The 20,603-nt window shown below is 36.7% G+C and overlaps 1 protein-coding gene across 1 annotated transcript in view; it reads left to right on the top strand.

Annotated features, from left to right (window-relative positions):
• Positions 1-20,603, top strand: part of THSD7B (thrombospondin type 1 domain containing 7B) — a 718,374-nt gene that overhangs the window by 655,471 nt on the left and 42,300 nt on the right. The window contains exons 17-19 of the mRNA XM_045559264.1: positions 14,753-14,894; positions 16,962-17,077; positions 19,217-19,334. Coding sequence (XP_045415220.1) covers positions 14,753-14,894; positions 16,962-17,077; positions 19,217-19,334 — 376 coding nt within the window. The remainder of the gene's footprint in view (positions 1-14,752; positions 14,895-16,961; positions 17,078-19,216; positions 19,335-20,603) is intronic.

Genomic DNA, 20,603 nt, shown 5'->3' with positions numbered 1-20,603 from the left:
TGGTCAGCCCTCTTGAAAGGAAACGCCACAACTCCTTAGTTCCATAAAATACCAGTCAGAAAGACTATGTGGGAATTATACCTTGCCATTATAAAATCTTCATCCAAACATCTTAGCTAAGCAAAAATGTACTAATATTTATGCATCATTCTAACTTCTTAGCAGTGGACCAGCAAAACCTTACCAGTAACATTATATCATCTTGATGATATCATAGTTTTTGCTCCTGCTCTTGTCAGTCCCATTATACTGAGACATGTTTCTGGCACTTTTCCTTCCAATTAACTCTCTAAATCTGACAAGCCAGGCCCCTAGACTAGGAACATCTTTTATGAACCATGGGCTCTTCAAAGGCAGGCAGCAAACCTTATTCATTGTTCTATCCTTAGTTTGACTCTCCCATTCTTTAGTCTGTTATTTATTTTGCTTTTTGGTTAGCTTATAAGCTGCAGTGCCTAGTATCTATTCCCTCTCTCCTTCTCCATCTTTAATTACCATTGTCCATGCTAAATTCTTTCTAGGTTACAATGACAACAATCAAAATAGAGCTCTGTGATGCATTGTTTTACCTATTTTCCCACCTCAACATATTCCACAAGCACCAGCATTTTACAAGTAGAACAGATACTGAGGAGAAAATTAGCCTTCTTATATTCAAATCCTGGCTTGTGCATCTACTGTAAAGTTGTTATATTTGAGCTTCAATTTTAACATCTGTAAAAACAAGGATATTAAAAGTACACCTAGCCCATTGGAAGGTTGAAGTTTCGGTGAGATAATAAACGTGGAATGTTCAGCACAGTACCAGGCATGTGTTGATTCACTAAAATGTTTCCTAATGCTATTATTTTGGTGCTAAGACAGCACTCAGAATATGTTTCAAACTCCATCATTATTATCCATTTTCTCTCTCAAAAGACCAGCAGAAGCTAGAAGGGACTATTCTTCTACGAACAGATTTGCATATCTTATTGGATCCGTCAAATCTAGGGGAAAGTATAGGAAGAGACAAAAGAGACAGCCACACTATAGGACCCAGGACTCCAAGCCCCTGGCCCTTCAAATTGACCACTTTAGTTTACAATATTTTCATTTCTGATTAGTTTTGCTATGATATCATAGTAAATATTCCTTTGTTGTATGCTATCTTTTTATTTGTGTAAAATAAATTAGTAATCAGAGTATACAACACTTGCAAAATCCAAAACTCCCAGGAATTCAGAACACGTATGTTCATTAATCTCATTAAACTCATTAAATACCCCCAAACCCTGGGGAAGCTAAGTGATAAATCTTCTCTCTTTTTGAGCCAATTAATTGGCCAGACTACCTTTGCAAAGCTTCAGTTGTCACTCACTCACACACTATCTGTTGAAATTTATTTGTCAAGTATCTCTTATGGGCACAGGCCTATTCCAGATACTAGAATATCAATAATCAACAGAATCAAGTTTCAGCCTTCATGGTGCTTACTTTCTAGTGGAGGGGAGAGATATAATTTAAGACAAACAAAACACCCCAAAAAGCACCAATTTAGTATATTACATATCAATTAGTGATAAATGATACGGAGAAGAATATATATATGTGTGTGTATGTGTGTGTGTGTGTGTGTGTGTGTGTGTGTCTGTGTGTGTAGGAGGACAAGGAATGACATAGAGGAGTTGTTGATATTATTATATACCATGGTCAAAGAAGGCCTCTCTAATAGGGTAGCCTTTGAGTATTGGTGACCTGAAGGAAGTAAAGGAGCGAATTCTACAAGTACTGGAAGAAGAGCATTATAGGCAGAGGGAATAGCAAGAGCAAATCTTTGAGGCAAGGGATTGCTTAGAGTTCTCCAAGAACATCAAGGAGGCCAGAGTGGTGAATGGGACAGATGGTGTCGGCAGGAAAAGAACAGACCACAAGCATCCAGAGGTAGTGCTGGAACAGATTGTGTAGCACTTTGTATGCAAAGAAATGGACTGGATTTTCCCCCTGAAAGCTGAGAAACCATTTATAAGGGTATGGAAGAGAGGAGTTAAGTGCTGTGACTCACAATATTTTATTTTTATTTTTTTTTATTTATTTATTTTTGAGACAGAGTCTCACTCTGTTGCCTGGGCTAGAGTGTCATGGCATCAGCCTAGCTCACAGCAACCTCAAACTCCTGGGCTCAAGCAATCCTACTGCCTCAGCCTCCTGAGTAGCTGGGACTACAGGCACGGGCCACCATGCCCGGCTAATTTTTTCTAGATATTTTTAGTTGCCCAAATAATTTCTTTCTATTTTTTTTAGTAGAGACGGGGTCTCACTCTTGCTCAAGCTGGTCTCAAACTCCTGAGCTCAAACAATCTGCCTGCCTTGGCCTCCCAGAGTGCTAGGATTACAGGCGTGAGCCACTGCGCCCAGCCAGACTTACACTATTTTAAAAGGATAATTCTGGCCCCAGGATTTAACATAATCTATAGAATGCAAAGAGCAGAGTCAGTTATGAGGTTATTTTTGTAATCTAAGTGAAAGGTGGTAGAGTCTTTGACCAGGGTAGCAGTGGTGCAAATGGTGAGAAGTGGAGAGATTGTGCATTCTACTTTGAAAATAGAGCTGAAAATTTGCCCAGGATTTGGTTGTAAGGTATGAGAAGGATAAAGCAGAAATGACTTCAGAAGTTTTACCTGAGCCTTTGGATATCATTGGATTTGCCATGAACAGATATGGGAAAGAATAGGGGAGGATGCTGGGGCATGGGGAAATCAGGAGTTTGTTATTTTACATACAAAGTTGAGAAACAGTGGTTTGAGAACGGTGGTTTTCAAACTAGAATATGCTTAGAGTCACCTGGAGGACTCATTAGAACACAGATTGCTGGATCCCAACCCCTAGAGTTGATTTCTGGTTTTCTTTTGTTTGTTTGTTTTAATATGATATTTTTTATTTCAGAATATTATGGGGTTACAAATGTTTGTATCATAACTATTCACTGTATGATTAATTATTTTTCTAAAAATAATTTTTATAGATATACAATAATTTGTCTTGTGTATATATATATATATATATATATATATATATATATAGTAATTAATTCAATCAGTCCTTAACTGATGAGCATTTAGGTTCTCTGTTTTTATTATTACATAAGACTGTTGGGAATGATGTAGACATTTTTGTATGTACCTTATGGTTTCCTTATATTTCTGTTACAGAATTGCTTTTGATATAGATTTTCAAATATTTTCTTCTGGGAGATCACATCAGTGGATACATCCCCAAATGTATGAGGCTGTTTTCTGCCCTGGATTTTGACCAATGCTAAAGCCTGATTATTTAAAATTGCCATATTGACACATAAAATTAATTCCTAAATTGGTTGATTTTTTTTGAAGATGCATCCCATTTTTATTCTAAAATATTTTTAATTTGGTTTGTAATTGAAACATGATGTCATTTGGAGTTTCCTATCCCAGAGAATTATGGTTACAGAAAAAATAAGAATATCAGAATATTTTCATGATTCAAGATTATGCTTTTATCTAAACTGTGACAAGGCTGAATAGATATTTGTTTTTGTTTTTCCCAGAGTTTTTGCCTCAGTGGATCTGAGATTGGGGTCCAATAATTTACATTTCTAACAAGTTCCCAGGTGATGTTAATGCTGCTGGTCTTGAGATTACACTTGGAGAATGAGTTTTCTAGTGTTGAGAGAGTCCATGGAAGACATGGCTAACATGAATAAGCCCCGGGTCATTAGAAGAGATGAGTTAAGAAGAGATGAGTTAAAACATACAGACTTGAACACTTTCTGAGTCTTGACTGCTGGGTACCCCCTTAAATTCTACCTCCTTCCAATTTATGGCCAATATTGATGTGGGTTAGTCCATACCTAAATGGTGAACAGTAGTTTTTGAGTTTCGACTCTACTTCCTATTCTGTCACAAAGAATCCTGTGAAAGGGAATATCCTAAATATACTTGCTCATCCATTACATGAAGAGTCAACTGGAGTTGACCTAGGCCCTCCCTTTTTCTTCCCCTCTGGTTAAGTTTGATTTATCTAGATAGGGTGTAGACACCAGCCTGCTCTCATACCCATTTTTTTTTTTTTTTTTTTTTTTTTTTTGTGACAGAGTCTCACTTTGTTGCCCGGGCTAGAGTGAGTGCCGTGGCATCAGCCTAGCTCACAGCAACCTCAAACTCCTGGGCTTAAGCGATCCTACTGCCTCAGCCTCCCAAGTAGCTGGGATTACAGGCATGCACCACCATGCCTGGCTAATTTTTTCTATATATATTTTTAGTTGTCCAGGTAATTTTTTTTTATTTCTATTTTTAGTAGAGACAGGGTCTCGCTCAGGCTGGTCTGGAACTCCTGACCTTGAGCGATCCACCCGCCTCGGCCTCCCAAAGGGCTAGGATTACAGGCGTGAGCCACCGCGCCTGGCCCATACCCATTTTTTATGGGAAGTGATATGCTTAAGAAATTAATTTGCCTTACAAGTTTATATTTAAGTATCACATTTATGCTTTGGATCCCATATAATTGAAAATAATGTGAGTTTTCTGGGTATAAACTTAATTTGATAATTGTTTTACCCTGAAATTAATCCTAGTATTTACAGAAGAAACTAGTTTCTACTCTATAAAGAATTACTCTGGAGAAAAAAAGAGAGTGAATGCCTACCTTTAAAAAGAGTTATAGCATATACTTGCCAAATAAAAAACAGATAAACGAACCTGTGTAATGAGAACACAGTTTTGCAATAATGATCATGACAGTCTATTAAATGGAAGGATTCTTTTGATAAGAATTTTTTATTAGATCGGTGTCTTATAAACATTTTTGACCATGACCTACTGTAAGAAATACATTTTATATCACAACACAGCACATACATCATTTACATATGAATATTATATTTACTCACAAAAGTTTTATGAAATAATTCTTACCCTGAGAATGTGACAGATATTTTCTATCCATACTCTACCAGTTTTAAAATTTCTGGTTTTGACCCACTAAATTGAGAACCAAAATCACATAGTTGAAAACACATACTCACAAGACTGGTGGGGTTGGAACCATGGCTCTGCCTCTTTCTAGCTGTGTGATCTTGTTAAAATTGCTTAGCCTCTCTGCATCATCGGTAAAATAGGGGTAGTAATATATCTACATCATAAGGCAGTTATGAAGATAAAATAAGCTAAAGAACTTAGAACAGTGACTGGCACATGGTAAGCACTATAAAAATATTAGCTATTAATGTTGTTTTTACAACCCACTAATATGTAACTGCTTGAGGTTTAAAACAACGCATCTTTGGATGACTAAGACTAACTCACTCACCTGCCACCACTTAACTTCTAATACAGACAAATTAGTAAATTAAATCTAACTTCCTCAGTGGCAAATACAGTAAGCACTTTTTTTGTAGGGAGGATGAAATAGTTCCATTTCCTTTTAAAACCCTAGTATGTTCTTTTAGAATGTAATTGTACATCTTTTGTGAAGACAAGGTATGATCTCTTGAAAATCTAAACTACAAAAAGAAAATCCTCCCTGAGATGATGTTTTATTCATTGGTGCAGTGCCTTGCATTTAATGTATTCTCAAAAACTATTTGTTTAAAATGAATGGAAACCTCAATAGAAAAGTCTTCAAGGAGACCAAGTGATTCATATAGATAATTAATAACTTTATAATTTACAAAGAATTTCATATTCATTTATGTTGCTGGAATCTGTAGTCCAAAATGTATTATGTGGATGCTAAATTGATAAATAAAACTTTGAGACTCATGGAAGATCACAATGTACACGTAGTAGTTGTGATGCGTAAAAATAAATAGCCTCAAATTGTAATGATTCACATGCAATATAGTTTTGCCAATCAACTATAAATAGTCCTAAGTGGATTTTTCAAGTGCAGAAGGGACACTGTCTTCCCCACACAGTCACTCTGGCCTCCAGGCCCATGGTGGGTCTGCCATCTTCAAGTTTGGCTTTCAAAGTCACTCTGGCAATCGCTATTCTAGCTCCCTGGAGGGGTTGAAGAGCTTGGAGGACCACCAGTAGGATTTAGGATTAGGAGAGAAAGTGTCACACGTGGCCTCCCACTTACCTGTCATTTGCAGGAATTCGGTTATGTAGTCACATCCAACTGCAAAGAAGTCTGGGATATATGGTCCAATCCTGTGCCTAGGAAGAAAAAGAGAACAATTTTAATAACTAATAGTGGACTCTATCAAACATAGTAAAGTCCTACTGTAAAAATATTTCTTTAGCACAGCTTAGCTCAATGTTCCCTTAAATGCGTTTGGCTAGCAACCCCTTGTTTTTCTCTTTTGGCACCTATTAACACACTATAGTAAGCCACACGCTTTGGAAAAGACTGTTGTCAGGACTCCATCAAATCCCATAATGAAGACAAGCTTAAATTTTCCAAGAATAGTAAGAAAGAAATTATTTTTTTAACTTTTTCAATTTGGTAATTATGACACAAATACAGGAAACTGCATATAACAAATATAAAATTAAATCATTATCAGGCAAATGCCCTTATAGCAGTCACCTAGGAGGTAGAACCTTCCTAGCTACCCTAGAAGGAAGAGCTTCACAGCCTTCTCCTAATTATAACTTTCTCACTTCCCTCAAAAATAAACACTGCATTGAATTCTATAATAATCTTTTTCTTATTTCTCCTTATAGATCTATAACCCAAATGGACCAAATATTATATTAATAACTTAGTTGTGCCTTCATATATATCTTCATATATGCCAATATATATATATGCCTTCATATATATCTTCATATATGCCAATATATATATATGCCTTCATATATATGTCTTCATATATATCTCTAAATCTCTTTTAATCTCTCTTCTCCTCCCATATCTTTTTTGTTTTCCTTCCTAGTCATTTATTGGTGAGGACAACACGCCACCTGTCACATAAAAATTCCAGTCTGTCTTTTTGAGAGTTGCATCTCCATGGTGAGGTTTAACAACTCCTTTGTCCTTGAATTTCCTGTAAATTGGGAGTTGTCTATAGAAGCCCCATCAGTCTTTGGCAGGACTCCTTCATAGAAGGTGTGCCCTTCATCAGGAAGCACATAATGTATGGTCGTCACTTTTTGTGAGCTTAGCATTGATGGTCAATAACTAGACACTTTATCATTTAGAAGATACAAAATGGCAACATTCCAAGTCTGTCATCCTCATTTATTTGTAGAACTACTCTATTAGGAGAAATTTTGCCTCTGCTATTTAATTTTCCATCTGCTATTTAATTACCTGATAATTTATTTTGTATAGAGAAGGCAGGAAAGATGCTTATTTACCAGTTTTCAAAATAACTCTGTATTTATTTTAACTCTTTATTTACCACTTTTCAAAATGTTTTCTTAGCAATTTTCACCACCTGTGACTTTCTTTGTATCATTATGAAATCATAGATTTAAACTAATTTGATATGTTTTAATTCTTTTCAGTTATATATTTTTTAACATCCAGGTTGTCCTAGTGCTAATCTTTTTTAAATGTATTCTATAAATATTTCAATAAAGACTCTGGTCGTCTTTGTTAGCGTCCTTGCTATATGATATGTCAGCATGTTTCAGGTTCATCTTGGGCATTTCATTTGCCGGACTTGGAGTCATCTATTTCTCTAAAAAGTCCTGCCTTATTTCAGTGGAAATGGCTCTTCAGTGCCACAGTAAGAGCTCTAGGGATGCTCCCTGTTACTGGGTTCCACTGCTTCTATGCACAAGAGTAGGCAGAACTTTGAAATATATTTCAATTATTTTATTTTGAAGATGAAATATAAAAATGGGTTGATGCTAATGTCTCCAATTCAAATTCAGAACTATAGGACTTCACTTAAGTTCTGTCTTATATCTATATGTCATTTTTGCATACTAAGAATAAAGCTTATCAAGGGCAGTGGAGATAACAGAAATAGAATATATAATAATTAAGATATTTACTTTATTCCACATAACAGAAAACATTCTCAGAATAATACCTACACCACCACTATGAGTACTTAAAAATGTTAATATTTTTCACATAAGTTCTTGTCATTCTTTTACATATGTGTTTTATCTATTTTCAGAGCATATAACCCTTACATAAATTCTACATGTGAAGTTGGCTAATTCTTAGTCTTAATATTGATGTCTTTCCACCCATTGTGGTTGTGTAAAACTCAGTCCCCAGTAAATTCCTAAGGAAGGGCTCATGGAAACAATATTCTTTGGGTTATTGCTTGTTATTAAAAGTTTATCTATGGTCTTTTTCCTTTTGTTTTTGATTGCACATAATTATAAATATTTATGGGGTACACTGTGATGTTTTGATATATGTATACATTAATGATCAAATTAGGGTATTTAGCATATCCGTCACCTCATATATTTAGCATTTATATGAGGTGATGGATATGCTAAATACCCTGATTTGATCATTAATGTATACATATATCATTAATCCTCTTTTCTAGCTATTTTGAAATATACAATATAATATTGTTAACCATAATCACCCTCGTGTGCACTAGAACACCAGTACTACTTCCTCCTAACTGTAACTTTGCACTAATTGATCAATCTCTCCCCATGTCTTCCTCCCCCACCCCTCTCCAGCCTCTGGTAACCACTATTCTACTCTCTACTTCTATGAGATCAACTTCTTTAGATTCTACATATGAGTGAAACCCTGTGATATTTGCCTTTGTGGGCCTGGCTTATTTCACTTAACAATATGTCCTCTAGGTTCATCCACATTGCCACAAATAATAGGATTTCATTTTTTTGTGTGTGTGATTGAATATTAATAGTATTCCATTGTGTATATACACCACCTTTTATTTATCCATTCATCCATTGGTAGACACTTAAGTTGATTCTCCACGTTGCCTATTTGAGGATAATTCTGCAATAAACATAGAAATGTAGATATCTCTTCAACATACTGATTTCATTGCCTTTGGTAATATACCTGGTAGTGTGATTGCTGGATCATATGGAGCTCTGTTTTTAATTTTTTGAGGAACTTCCACATTGTTTTCCATAATGACTGTACTAATTACATTCTCTCCTTTCTCTACTGCAGCATTTGTTATTTTTTGTCTTTTTGATAATAGTCATTCTAATTGGCGTGAGGTGATTTTGATTTGCATTTCCCTAATGATTGGTGTTGTTGAGCATTTTTTCATATACCTGTTGGTCATTTGTATGTATTCTTTGGAGAAATGTCTATTCAGGGCTTTTGCCCATTTATCAATGGTCTTTGTAATTAAAAGTCGGCTTTACTAGATGTAAAATCCTTGGATCATGGGAGCTTTTTTTTTCCTTGTGTATCTTTATAATATTTCTACATTTTCTTCTGGCATAAAGTTTTCCTGTCAAAAAGTCAAATAACAATATGATTTCATTTTCTTTATAAACCATCTGGTATTTTTGCCTTGATACTCAAAGAATTTTCTTCTTTAAAACTTAATAATTGTGCTAGGATATGTCTCAGTATTGGTGATTCGAATGTATCATTTCAATAAGTAGTTTCAAACCTTTTCTTCATTTTTATTGGAAGGTTTTCGTGAGTATTCTTTTTGTTAAGTCCCGTGCTCTTGCTTTGGTTTTCTTTTTCCTGAAATTCTATCATATGTATGTGACATCTGTTTTGCCTCACTTCGCTATTTGCCAGTTTTTCTCAAATTCTTTAATCTCTTCTTTAAAGCTTTTTATTTCTGTTTTTCTTTACCTTTTTGTTTACCTTTAGGAATTATTTTTGGAGTTTTGTTCTTGTATTCTAGTTTCATTTTCCTTTCTGAAAACTTTTTTATTTCCAATTATTTACTGATTTCTATCACCTGATTTTTGAGTTTTTCTGATTCTTGTTTATATTGTTGTTTTATAGCTCATGTCATTTCCTAAATAATTGGTAGCTCTTTTTGAAAGAGTAGTTTCCATCTGTTTTGCATGCCAGTCCTTCTGCTGCATTGCCTAATCTGTGGGATGTTATTCTGCCCCTTGTTCTCTTTTTCCTTAGATAACCCTTCTGCAGAACTTGAATTTGATCTCTATTTTTGCTTATTTTTCTGTGAAATCGGTTTCTGTAAACTTTTAGAAGGGAGTGTGTTGGAGTATTGTTTTTCTTCATTTCATTTCATTGCTTCACTACTCTCTCTCTCTTTTTTTGTTTTTTGAGTGGTCAAGGAAAAAAAGCCCCTTACTTTGTGAGATTTACTGGTTCGCATTTCCTTCCCCACTTTGCTTACTGGTCCTTTCTTTTCCTTAATTGCTATTTTACTCAGTTTGGAAATTCTTCCCACCTGTTTCTCTTTAGTGTCAATGGAGTGGTGGAGGAGGGCAGTCGGGCATCCTGGAAGGGAGCTATGGCTTGTTAATGTTGAGAGTTCACTGCTAGCGGACTGCATTGGCTTTCTGGATCTCTCCAAGGACCTCTTATATTCCCCTGTTTTGGGACTGTGTAAACTCCTTTCAGTCTCAGATTTAATTCTCCATTTTTGTGATCTTGGGTCTGTCAAATGCCCTGTTTTTACGTGTGCTTTCTCCTGTCACAGGCTGATATCACACAGGTCCAGTAGCTTCAGTCATTGGTCCCACGTGCTCCCAGTTTGGGGTTTGTAGAGACGGATTGTCACTTAATTGTACTGAGCATATGGTCTATGTGTTTCTTGTTTCGCTCTTCTTATTGCACCATAATGTACAAGAAACGTGTTTTTTTTTTTTTTTTTTTTTTTACTTCTGTAACCATCTCTTCAGAATCTCTGAGGATTGTTTTAAACATACAAGGCACAAGTAACAATTCTTCAGGCCTAGATTTTTCTCCTCTGGAGGTTTTCTCACTCCTTGTCAGCCTTTGAGAGTCAGGATTTCATTTCATTAAAATTTTCCTTACGAAGCATTTCAGTGTTTTTTTTTTTTTTGCATGTGTGAACTTGTAACCCTATTTTTCCAAATAAGGAAACGAAAGTTTATGGAGTATAGATCCATTTTTTCCTTTAGAGAGAAACAACAGAGCTACTACAGTAGGACTAATCTAAATGAGGGAGAGACCATCTCAGAGTTATCAGATAGACCATATAATGGAATAAAGTCATTGGGTTTCTGTATCTGATGGGAGCTGACAAGGCCAGGCCTTGGATTCATGCTCATCTTTAGACAGGAAATTTGCAGAGTGACTTAAATTCACAGGCAACTGGATTTATCACAGGTTTTATTAAACCATGATTATTAATAGTTCAATGATAGTGAGAAAAATATCAAATTATACCTCCTTGATTGGATTTATTTAAAACATACAAAAGATATAAAAATTAGTTGAGCATGGTGGCACATGCCTATAGTCCCAGCTACTCAGGAGGCTGAGGCGGGAGGATCAATTGAGCCCAGGAGTTTGAGGTTGCAGTGAGCTTTGATGATGCCCCTGCATTCCAGCCTAGGTGAGAGAGTGAAACCCTGTCTCAAGAAAACAAAAAAAATCTTAGCCAAATTATCTGTCATCTTTTATATGGGTTAATTAAAACTCATTTATGAATATGTTTCACTAATATAACGATGGATTATATTATTCTAGAAAATTCCATCAAGATTTTGTAGGAAACCTATGAGAATTAGAGAAAAGATTATTCTTTTTATCAGATATACAGACCTATGGCAAACTCTTACATTCAGGCAATCTGATCATAATACAGAGTTGACCATTTGTATGTTAATGGCAGCTTACAAAAATACAGTCTTATTTTCCAGGAAGAGCCAAATTATGCTACATAACAAGTATTTATTATTTTCTTACTCTGTACGAGCCATAAGTACTAGGCTCAGAATGTCCAAGACAATTCAAACATGGACTCTCTAAATAGCCTACAGGAAGGAATGCACACAAATCAATATATGTAAGAGTTTAGTGGAAACGACTACTAGACGGGGTGATTCCATTTATTATGGGTCAAGGAAGTCAGTGGGAGCTCACAGAAGGGACATCTGGTTTCATTTTGAAGGATATAAATACAAGTATTTAGGTCAGGCAAGAGGCTTTTCTTCTGGAGAGAACAAAACGTGGAAGGGCATGTCATGTGGAAGGATGGAACTTAAAGGCAAGTGCTCATTTGCACAGGTAGTAAGTTAGAAAATCTAATCTCATAAAGAGGTTTATGTACTAGAGAGTAACTTGTTCTTATTGGTCATCTTATTCTCTGGCAAATAATCTTTAGCTATATAACCTCAATCTTTGTAATGAAACTGATCCAAAGTTGATTTGGGGTTAGTTATCTACATATCATTTTCCCACCTCTATATTTAGAAAATTGATAGTTATGTCTTTATATAATCACTCTAGAGAAGAGGAGGTCCAGATTTATATTTGAGGAGTCTTAACCCAATAAAAAAATCATCCAGAAAAAAGCCTTTCTTTTCTTCTTTTTTCCTTATCCCCACCCCCACCTCTCTTGTGGCTAATTATTATTTTGCAAACTTCCTATACATAGCTAATAGAAAGAAATCTAGGGAAACACGCTAAACTTCCCGTAAATAGATAAGAGAAAGAAATAAGGAGACATAGTAGTGTATTAATTGTTAGCAGTACCAGGACAATTTATATCAGGTAGAGTATAAAATATTGCCTGAGATTAGGTTGGATGCTGTCTGTGGATTTCAGTTACCCATGCTAACCTTTGCCCGTTTCTACAGATGAAGAGTTAGTAGGAGAGTTACTTGCAATGTTGGTTTCTATATATTAGTTTCTAGCAATTATCAAGGTCTACATGGTATGAATGATGGATGAGGCTCAAGAGGATATTTGAAAATCAGGTCAAGCAGACATAGACACACTGTGAGATCTAAGGGGAGAAATTCTTAGATCTCATCAAATTACACCCCATCCTTTGTCTCCTAGGTTTAGATGAGGATCTAAGGTAGAGTATAAACTACGTAAGTGAGTTGTTCAAGGTTACATAGCAATTTGATTTTTGTGTATGTGTTTTATTTTCTCTTTTATTTGATGTCTTAGACTAAGCAGGTACATAAGCCCTTACCCATATTCATGTGTTTTAGACATTAATTGATTATAAGCTAGAAATGCAGTAGAGCACTAATCAGGAGTATTTGCCAAGGCACTTTCATTTTCTTTTATTGACAAATCATTTGTTATTATTCCTCCCCATGAGAACAAACATTCAGATTAATTGGTAAAATAACAATAAATTATTGGCGTGCAATTAGCATGGGATTCATGTGTAGATAATTAAGAATAATTGCTAGGTTTCAGTGGCCCTTCTTGATTGTCTAGAGACAATTTGATACATTTAAATGTAAAATTAAAATTACAAGTATTGGCAGATTATCCAAATATGGAGTCACATGGATAGCAAATGTGTTTCAGTGGTCCAAACTTTTAAAATTAGGAGAAAAACCTGTGGCCTTCTTTTCTGCATATTTCAGTGCAATCCAACATTGTCATTTTGATTCATAGCCAAGACTTGGCATTAAGGGTTGTGTTCTTACTACAGTATCTGAAAGCATAAAGGAAATAAAAAATGGTGACTTGTTGGTCTTAATCCAGAGGCTTTTATTTCTCTTGTGGCTTAAGAATCTATGGGCCTCTTTAGATTTGGCAGTTCTGGAATTGCATGTGGTGGACATGTTTAATGGTATTTGTTGAAAATATGCTATGTATAATTTATATCAAGATTTTCAAGGAGTGACATGAGAAGTAGAAGCCATGATCCAACATGCCCTCAAAGAGTTTGTAAAGTAAGAGGCAGGGAAATGAAGAAACAAAGAATGACAATATAAGGACAGGCATAACATATGTGTGTGTGTATATATATATGTACACACACATATACATGTATATGCATATATATGTATATAAATATGTTTAGAAGCAAATCTATAGAGAACTTCCTGAGCATGGGTGGAAAGTTGCTCAAAAGAGAAGAGAAGAATCTGGCATTACTAGAGAGAAGACTGTGAAAGAAGTTAGACTTGTTAGTGTTCTGAAGAGGGTGAAGGACAGGGTTTGGAAAGCAGATTGTTCCAGTGGGAGGCGCTCGAAGGCCCACTGTAGGTAGACCAGTTGGATGAGGGTTGGCAGGCAGGTATACCTGGCTCAACAGGATTCTGTGAGCTGAGGCTGTTAGAGGACTTGTGGACCCATTGGTATCGTGACATTTGCAGTAGATCTTTGGAGTTCACATTTTTACATTAATTTTGCTGAAAGGGCAAAAGCATGCCCTGAGGATCAAAGGAGCACCCAAATAAGGAGAAAGTTCTGGTATATTGGCAATATTGATTTCATAATTCCCTCTCTATACCTGTTTGTTCTAGGGTTTTAAAAATGATTTTCCCATTAAAGTGTTCTGTGTGATTATTTCTGTTGGACTAGACTATCTGAGGTCACAGGGAAAGTGTCTTTTTTAACTACTCAAAATGTATGGATCTCTTACTTTGTGGCAGATTATTTGAGACTTCAGCGTGAGTTTAAATGATGAAAATAGTCTCCATGTGCTTAATTATACATGAGGGGGAGAAATGTAGCCTTCAAGACAACATGGAAAAGGAAAGAGTTATCAGGTGAAAAAATAATTTGCAACGAATCATAGACTGGTTTTGTTTTCTAAGTATTATGTTTAACACTCTCAATGGTTTCTTCCCAGTAGTTGTTATACATGCACCTACTTGTATACAAATAATCATGAATAATTTATCAACTAACCACGAGGCTAACTCTGCCTGCCCTTTCATTTTCATAGTCATGTGACCCCCACACAATGCAGAGAAGAACCCGTCATCTGCTGAGACCCTCGCTGAACTCAAGGACATGTGCTGAAGACTCACAGGTGCGGCCCTGCCTCCTTAATGAAAATTGCTTCCAGTTCCAGTACAATCTAACAGGTACAGTTGCAAGCTATGACCTTGTGGTTTTCTCTGAACATTGACTAATGAGGGAATATTTGTGTGTGTTTTCATTTTGGGGATAAAGGTCGGAGAGTAGAATGTGTGAGTATGATGCACAAAAGGCTGAGGACTTGGTATTTCCAGTATCGGCTCCTAGCAAGAAGTATCCACTCTTGGCATGTAGCTTTAGCAAGACCACCTAAAATCTCTATCCTAAGAGATGCTTGGAAAGATTGGGCAATGTTTCAGAGTTATGGTGAATGAAGCCATGATAAACTGAAACAAACAAACAAAAGTAAGTAGTAAATGATAATTTATCATTGAGAGACGAATGTAATCATATTGTCACAAGGGTTTTCTCTTTCACGGCTTTTATTATTTCAGAAATTCAAACCTGTGATGTACTTTCTCTATAAGTCTCAGTAAGGATGAATGGCAGGCCTGACCCTGTCAGGGATGTTTTAAAGGCACTGGGAATCACATCAGCCTCGTTAAATCAGCAGTTATTCACTGCTCGAGTTTTTCCCAGGCACCACAGTGCTAAGTTTCTAAAACCAGTGGACTGTTACAGTTGCAATGATCTGCCAACTGTCATTCCCTGCAGCAACAGATATACAAAAAATGCCACAAAATGTGGAACTGTGATAAGTCACAGCATTGAATTCAATACTGACAACCAAACCACCACACGCCTGCAGGGGCAAAGCACCCAGATTCTCTGAGAAAAATTCACCACTGTGGCCACATTGGCACTGCTGAGATTCCTCACATAAAAAACCTTGTGGCAAATTCTGTGGGGCTGTATGATTGTCTTTATGGGTGAAAGATGACCTTGTGTATGTGTTCTTTGTCTCTAGACAAAAATAATTCTTTGGTTTTCACAGTAAGTTGTAAGAAATACAATGAAATTTTCTTTATTGGCAGAGCATATCTTTAAAAGACTGATTTTACTACAACAGTGGTTTGCTATTCCTGTTAAACTCTTAGATCATTTATCAAGTATAAAAAATATCCTTAAAGTGGTTCAGATTGTATATAATCGAGGATTTTCCTTTCTACCAACATCAACAATCAGAGTTTAAGAATCAGATTAATTATGGGATAATTTATTCTATGTCTCCACTGTCTAGTTTGTAATGTGACTAGCCAAATCTATAAAGTCTTCTCTCATGATAGCCTAATTTGAAAAAATTAGAGTTTTGGGAACACTTCATACAGTCCTGTATGTCTCTTGCCCTTTCGTTTATGGGGCATCTCTCTTGGCTACACTGTATCAAATGTGTCAAATGGTTTAGATGATTGGATTCATACTTGAAAAGATTTTCAAGTTTTCACTGAAGACTGGTGTCTTAGTCTGCTGAGGCTACTATAACAAATTACCAAAGACTTGGTAACTTATAAACAATAAAAATTTATTTCTAACAGTTCTGGAGGCTGATCCATTCAGTGTCTGGCAAGGGCCCATTCCTCATGGATGGCACCTTCTTGCCACGTCCTCACAGGATGGAAGGGACAAACAAGCTGCCTTGGGCCTCTTTTATGAAAGGGACTAATCACATTCTTGAGGGCTCCACCCTCCTGATCAAATCACCTCCCAAACTCTCCCCTTCAAACACCATCACCTTGAGGATTAGGATTTTAATATCTGAATCTGGGGTGGACAGAAACATTTAGAGCATAGCAACTGGCATATGGCTGTTTTCTCTCTCAAAAACCCCCAACAAATAGTTGATTCCAAACTGGTTTTTCTCTACTGTCCTTGTCTGTGTCTTTCCTCTCCTACGCCAGCCAACTATGAGATGGTCTCTAACAAGCCATTTTGGCTCTTTATCTCCAGAAAGAAATCTTAGGAAGGTAGCTCACTTTTCTTTGTTTACTTAGTTTTTGATTTTGTTTGTTGGTTTTGCAATAAAAGAATTGTATGATTCTTTCCGAAGCCACCTGGAAATGGTTTTAGGATTATGTATGAACTACCCTCCACCAATGCAGATAATCAAGGTTTGTTGCATTTTGCTCACATGGCCGTAATTATGAAACTCAGTGTGGGTGATCCTATGCCTGTAGAGTGGAGCACGTGCCAGCTGAGTGAAAATGCGACCTGTGGTCAAGGCGTCAGGACCCGCCTGCTGACCTGTGTGCGCAGTGACGGCAAGCCAGTCGCCATGGACCAATGCGAGCAGGTAATTTGGCTGTATTTGTATCTCACGTCCACAGCTTTGCTTTATTTAATATTGGTCTGCAACCTCTACGATGTTGGATAGAGATGACAGACTGTGGTTTCTTCTTATCTCAGCTTAGGTTCAGTCGGAGTTAAAGGTACTAGTACAGTAGAGTTATAGCTTACTAGTTTGAATTTAGTCAAAATGACTGGGAAAGGTCATTTTGTACTGAAGAAAAGGGTTCATGTATATATTTTTTATTACTTCTAAAAACTTATTTAACCATACTGGTTGGTCAAACTGTTGACATTGGGTGACTTTAATATTTAGATATGACTCTTTGTGTTGGGCAGGTGATTCATTTGCATATGTGATAAACACTGTACCTTGCAGATGAGATGAACATGGCCACTGAGATTAGAGAATTATGTTAATTTGCTTAGCAAATGATTGCTAGATAAATAGCACAGTTATGTTATTTTTCTTTTCAATCTATGTTGAAATGCCTTTATAACATGTCTCAAATTAGTGGGTTCTGAATTTTTGTAATTTTATTGCCTTGCTTTTTTTTTTCCTTGACACACTATATGGTATTAGGACAAAAAAGCTATAGTCACACCTGTTCTAAAGAAGTTGGCATTCCCTTCCCAATGTATAAATGAAAAGCACTACAAAGGTAGGTTAACAGAAGTAAAGATGCTATCACTCTGTAAGAATCACTGAAACAATCTTTGGAATAAATTGGAAACAGGGAGCCACTTAACTCATGTTTCTGCAGAAACTTCTTTAACAAACTGGCAAAATAAAAATTGGTGCCGTTTCTTCCAAGATAGGTGGAGTACATAAGTGGAAATTAAAACAAGGCAAAACCTTTCTCGCCTGTCCTGACTTAACTCCAGTAGGTCTTGTTGCAACATGCTCTGTAAACCAGCAGCAGAGTCATAGACCAGGACACCAACACTGAGACCAGGACATCTGAAACTATATCTCCACTGGGAGAAACTCTGAAACTGACCAACATAGGGCAGAGTGCTGTCCACCACGTGTTAGTGATTTATTTTTAACATATTATTTCATGTAATCTACCTTTCAGAAAAAAATAAATCAATCACTAATCTATAGCTCCAAATCAGTGAAAATCTTATATTTAGTATATATAATAAATATTTTCTTTCGATAAAAAGAAAGATATAAAATATTCATTAATAGAAAACAGGTTTCTCTGCTTTCCAAATAACATATGCCCAACAAATATTAATATTTAAAGAATATCAGTTTAAAGAAGTCCCAAATTATTAACTTAACTAAAATGTCCATGTATCTCCAATGGATCATAGATCCTATTGTGGTAATTTCTATTTTACCCACTTGGAAATTCATCATGTTATAATCATTAATTTCAGCTTGGTGTGAACATTGCTAACATTTAATGTGTTTAATGTCAAAGTTTTTCTAGGTAAGCATACAAATAATGTGTGATTCCTACAGCAGGAATTTTTATTTATTTTTTCTGTATTTCTTAGGTGACTTGTTCTTTTACTAAGACATCTTCTACCTTGGCCAATAGAAAATTTGTACATTTTGCCTATATGCTGATTTCAGAGATAACAAGAAGAAAATAAGCTATCACCAAATTATTCTATGGTTAAGACCATGATTTTGTTTTTAGCACAGTTGGTCTTTTTTATGGACTTCAGATAGGTTGTTGATTTTATTAATATTTTATTCCTATTTTACTTATATTACAGCTTCGCTAGCTTTTAGTTTTTGCCCTCTGTGTGTATTTGGCCCATCCAGAATCCCAAGGTGCCTGAATTTAACCCTGAAGTTTCTTCCTGGTTCCTTGTTGTCTGAACAACAGGACACATCTCTGTGTCATGTGACCTCCTGCTTTCCCAGCACCCTAATAGCAGGTCTATTCTAGAGTTTAGGATTTTACAGAAAGCAATTTGGTCCAACAAATATTTATTTTGTGAAGTGAGAGCAACCATTTTCTATGATTGCTACCAATTTATATAAGAAAAGATATTTTTCCCCCACCAAAATGTGAAAAGGTTATTATCACAGACTAAAGGACAGTCTTTCCCATGAAAGGACAGTTATTTGACTTGATAGTGATATAATTTCTCCAATGGAGTCATATTTCATTTCCATTTGCAGCGTAATTTGGAGAAGCCCCAGAGAATGAGCATCCCCTGCTTGGTGGAATGTGTCATCAACTGTCAGCTGTCGGGATGGACGGCTTGGACAGAGTGTTCACAAACCTGTGGCCATGGAGGTATTTGGGTTCCCTGTGTTTCCCACTAAATAGTTGAGTCTTTTAAAAACTACTTTCAGTGTGCCATAGCTTGATAAATGGCATAAGGCATGGTGGCCAGCTGAAGGCAACATGAAGCTGACCTGGGAGAAAGGGAAATGCAACCTGGCCTCATGTCAGTTTGGGAGGGCAAGGCAGAGGTTGCAGCACTGGCCTAAGAATGGCAGCAGACTTCAGAGGGGCTTCCGGACCTGCTGCAAAACATATATTTAAAAAGTCATAAGCTTAACCAGTTGAAAAACATGTTGGCCTCTGTGGTTTTGGGAAGAAGTATGTATTGTATAATTGAAGCTGGCTACCGTGTAGGCAGTGGTTTAGCATAATAGACTAGAGGCTTGTTTTTCACCCATGTAAACAGAGGGGTAGTTTCTGCTTCAAAAAGTCAATAAAGGGCATAGGTTGACAGAAGTTCTACCACTTTAACATAAGTAAGTTTCTCTGGATGGTAATATCCCCTGGCTCCATGGAGGTTTTTATGGGAAGGGTCGGAAGCAGTGTGCATTTCTTCTACTATATATTCTATTAGAAAAAATTTAGTCCTGTGTCTCCAACTCAATGCAAGATGGCAGGAAAGGAAATGTAGTTTCTGGGTGGACACTTGCTTCTCAGCAACAGTGTTACACCATAGAGGAAAGGGAGTATGAATCTTTGGCGAACAGATAGCAATCACCACCACACAGTCCTAGGATCTTACTGGGTAAGTAGTGCACAATGGCAGGACATGCAGAAGGCAACCAATACTCAGAAGGTAGGCAAATGGAAACACAGGTGACACTCTAGCCACTAGGCTGAAGTAGGGACCAAAACATGGATCCATGAGAGAGGGCAACAAGGACATAGCAGGAAAGCGCAGAGCTCGTTTAGGATAGAACTCTAGTCCTGACAGAGAGTTATAATTTATGACAAGGTAAATGTCAAAAATTTGGAGTAGGGATCTAGGGAGAAATCCTGGTATATGTTTAGACGCTGTCTTAGTCTGTTTTGAGCTGCTATGAAAGAATGCCTGAGACTCGGCAATTTATAAAGAAAAGAGGCTTATGTGGCTCACAAGTCTGGTGGCTGGAAGGTTCAAGATTGGGCAGCTGCATCTGGTGAGGGCCTCATGCTGCTTGCACCCTGAGTTCCAGTGCAAAGTCCCACAATCACTTCATTCTCCCTCCCCAGGCTCACAGATTCTCCACCTATAGTGCTGGCGTGGAGCTGCCGTGGTGGGGGAGGGACGGCATAGGC

The sequence above is a fragment of the Lemur catta genome, chromosome 8 (genome assembly GCF_020740605.2).
Source record: "Lemur catta isolate mLemCat1 chromosome 8, mLemCat1.pri, whole genome shotgun sequence".
Lineage (NCBI taxonomy): Eukaryota > Metazoa > Chordata > Mammalia > Primates > Lemuridae > Lemur > Lemur catta.
The sequence above is the reverse complement of the archived record's forward strand: the minus strand, read 5'-3'. Positions and strand labels throughout refer to the sequence as shown.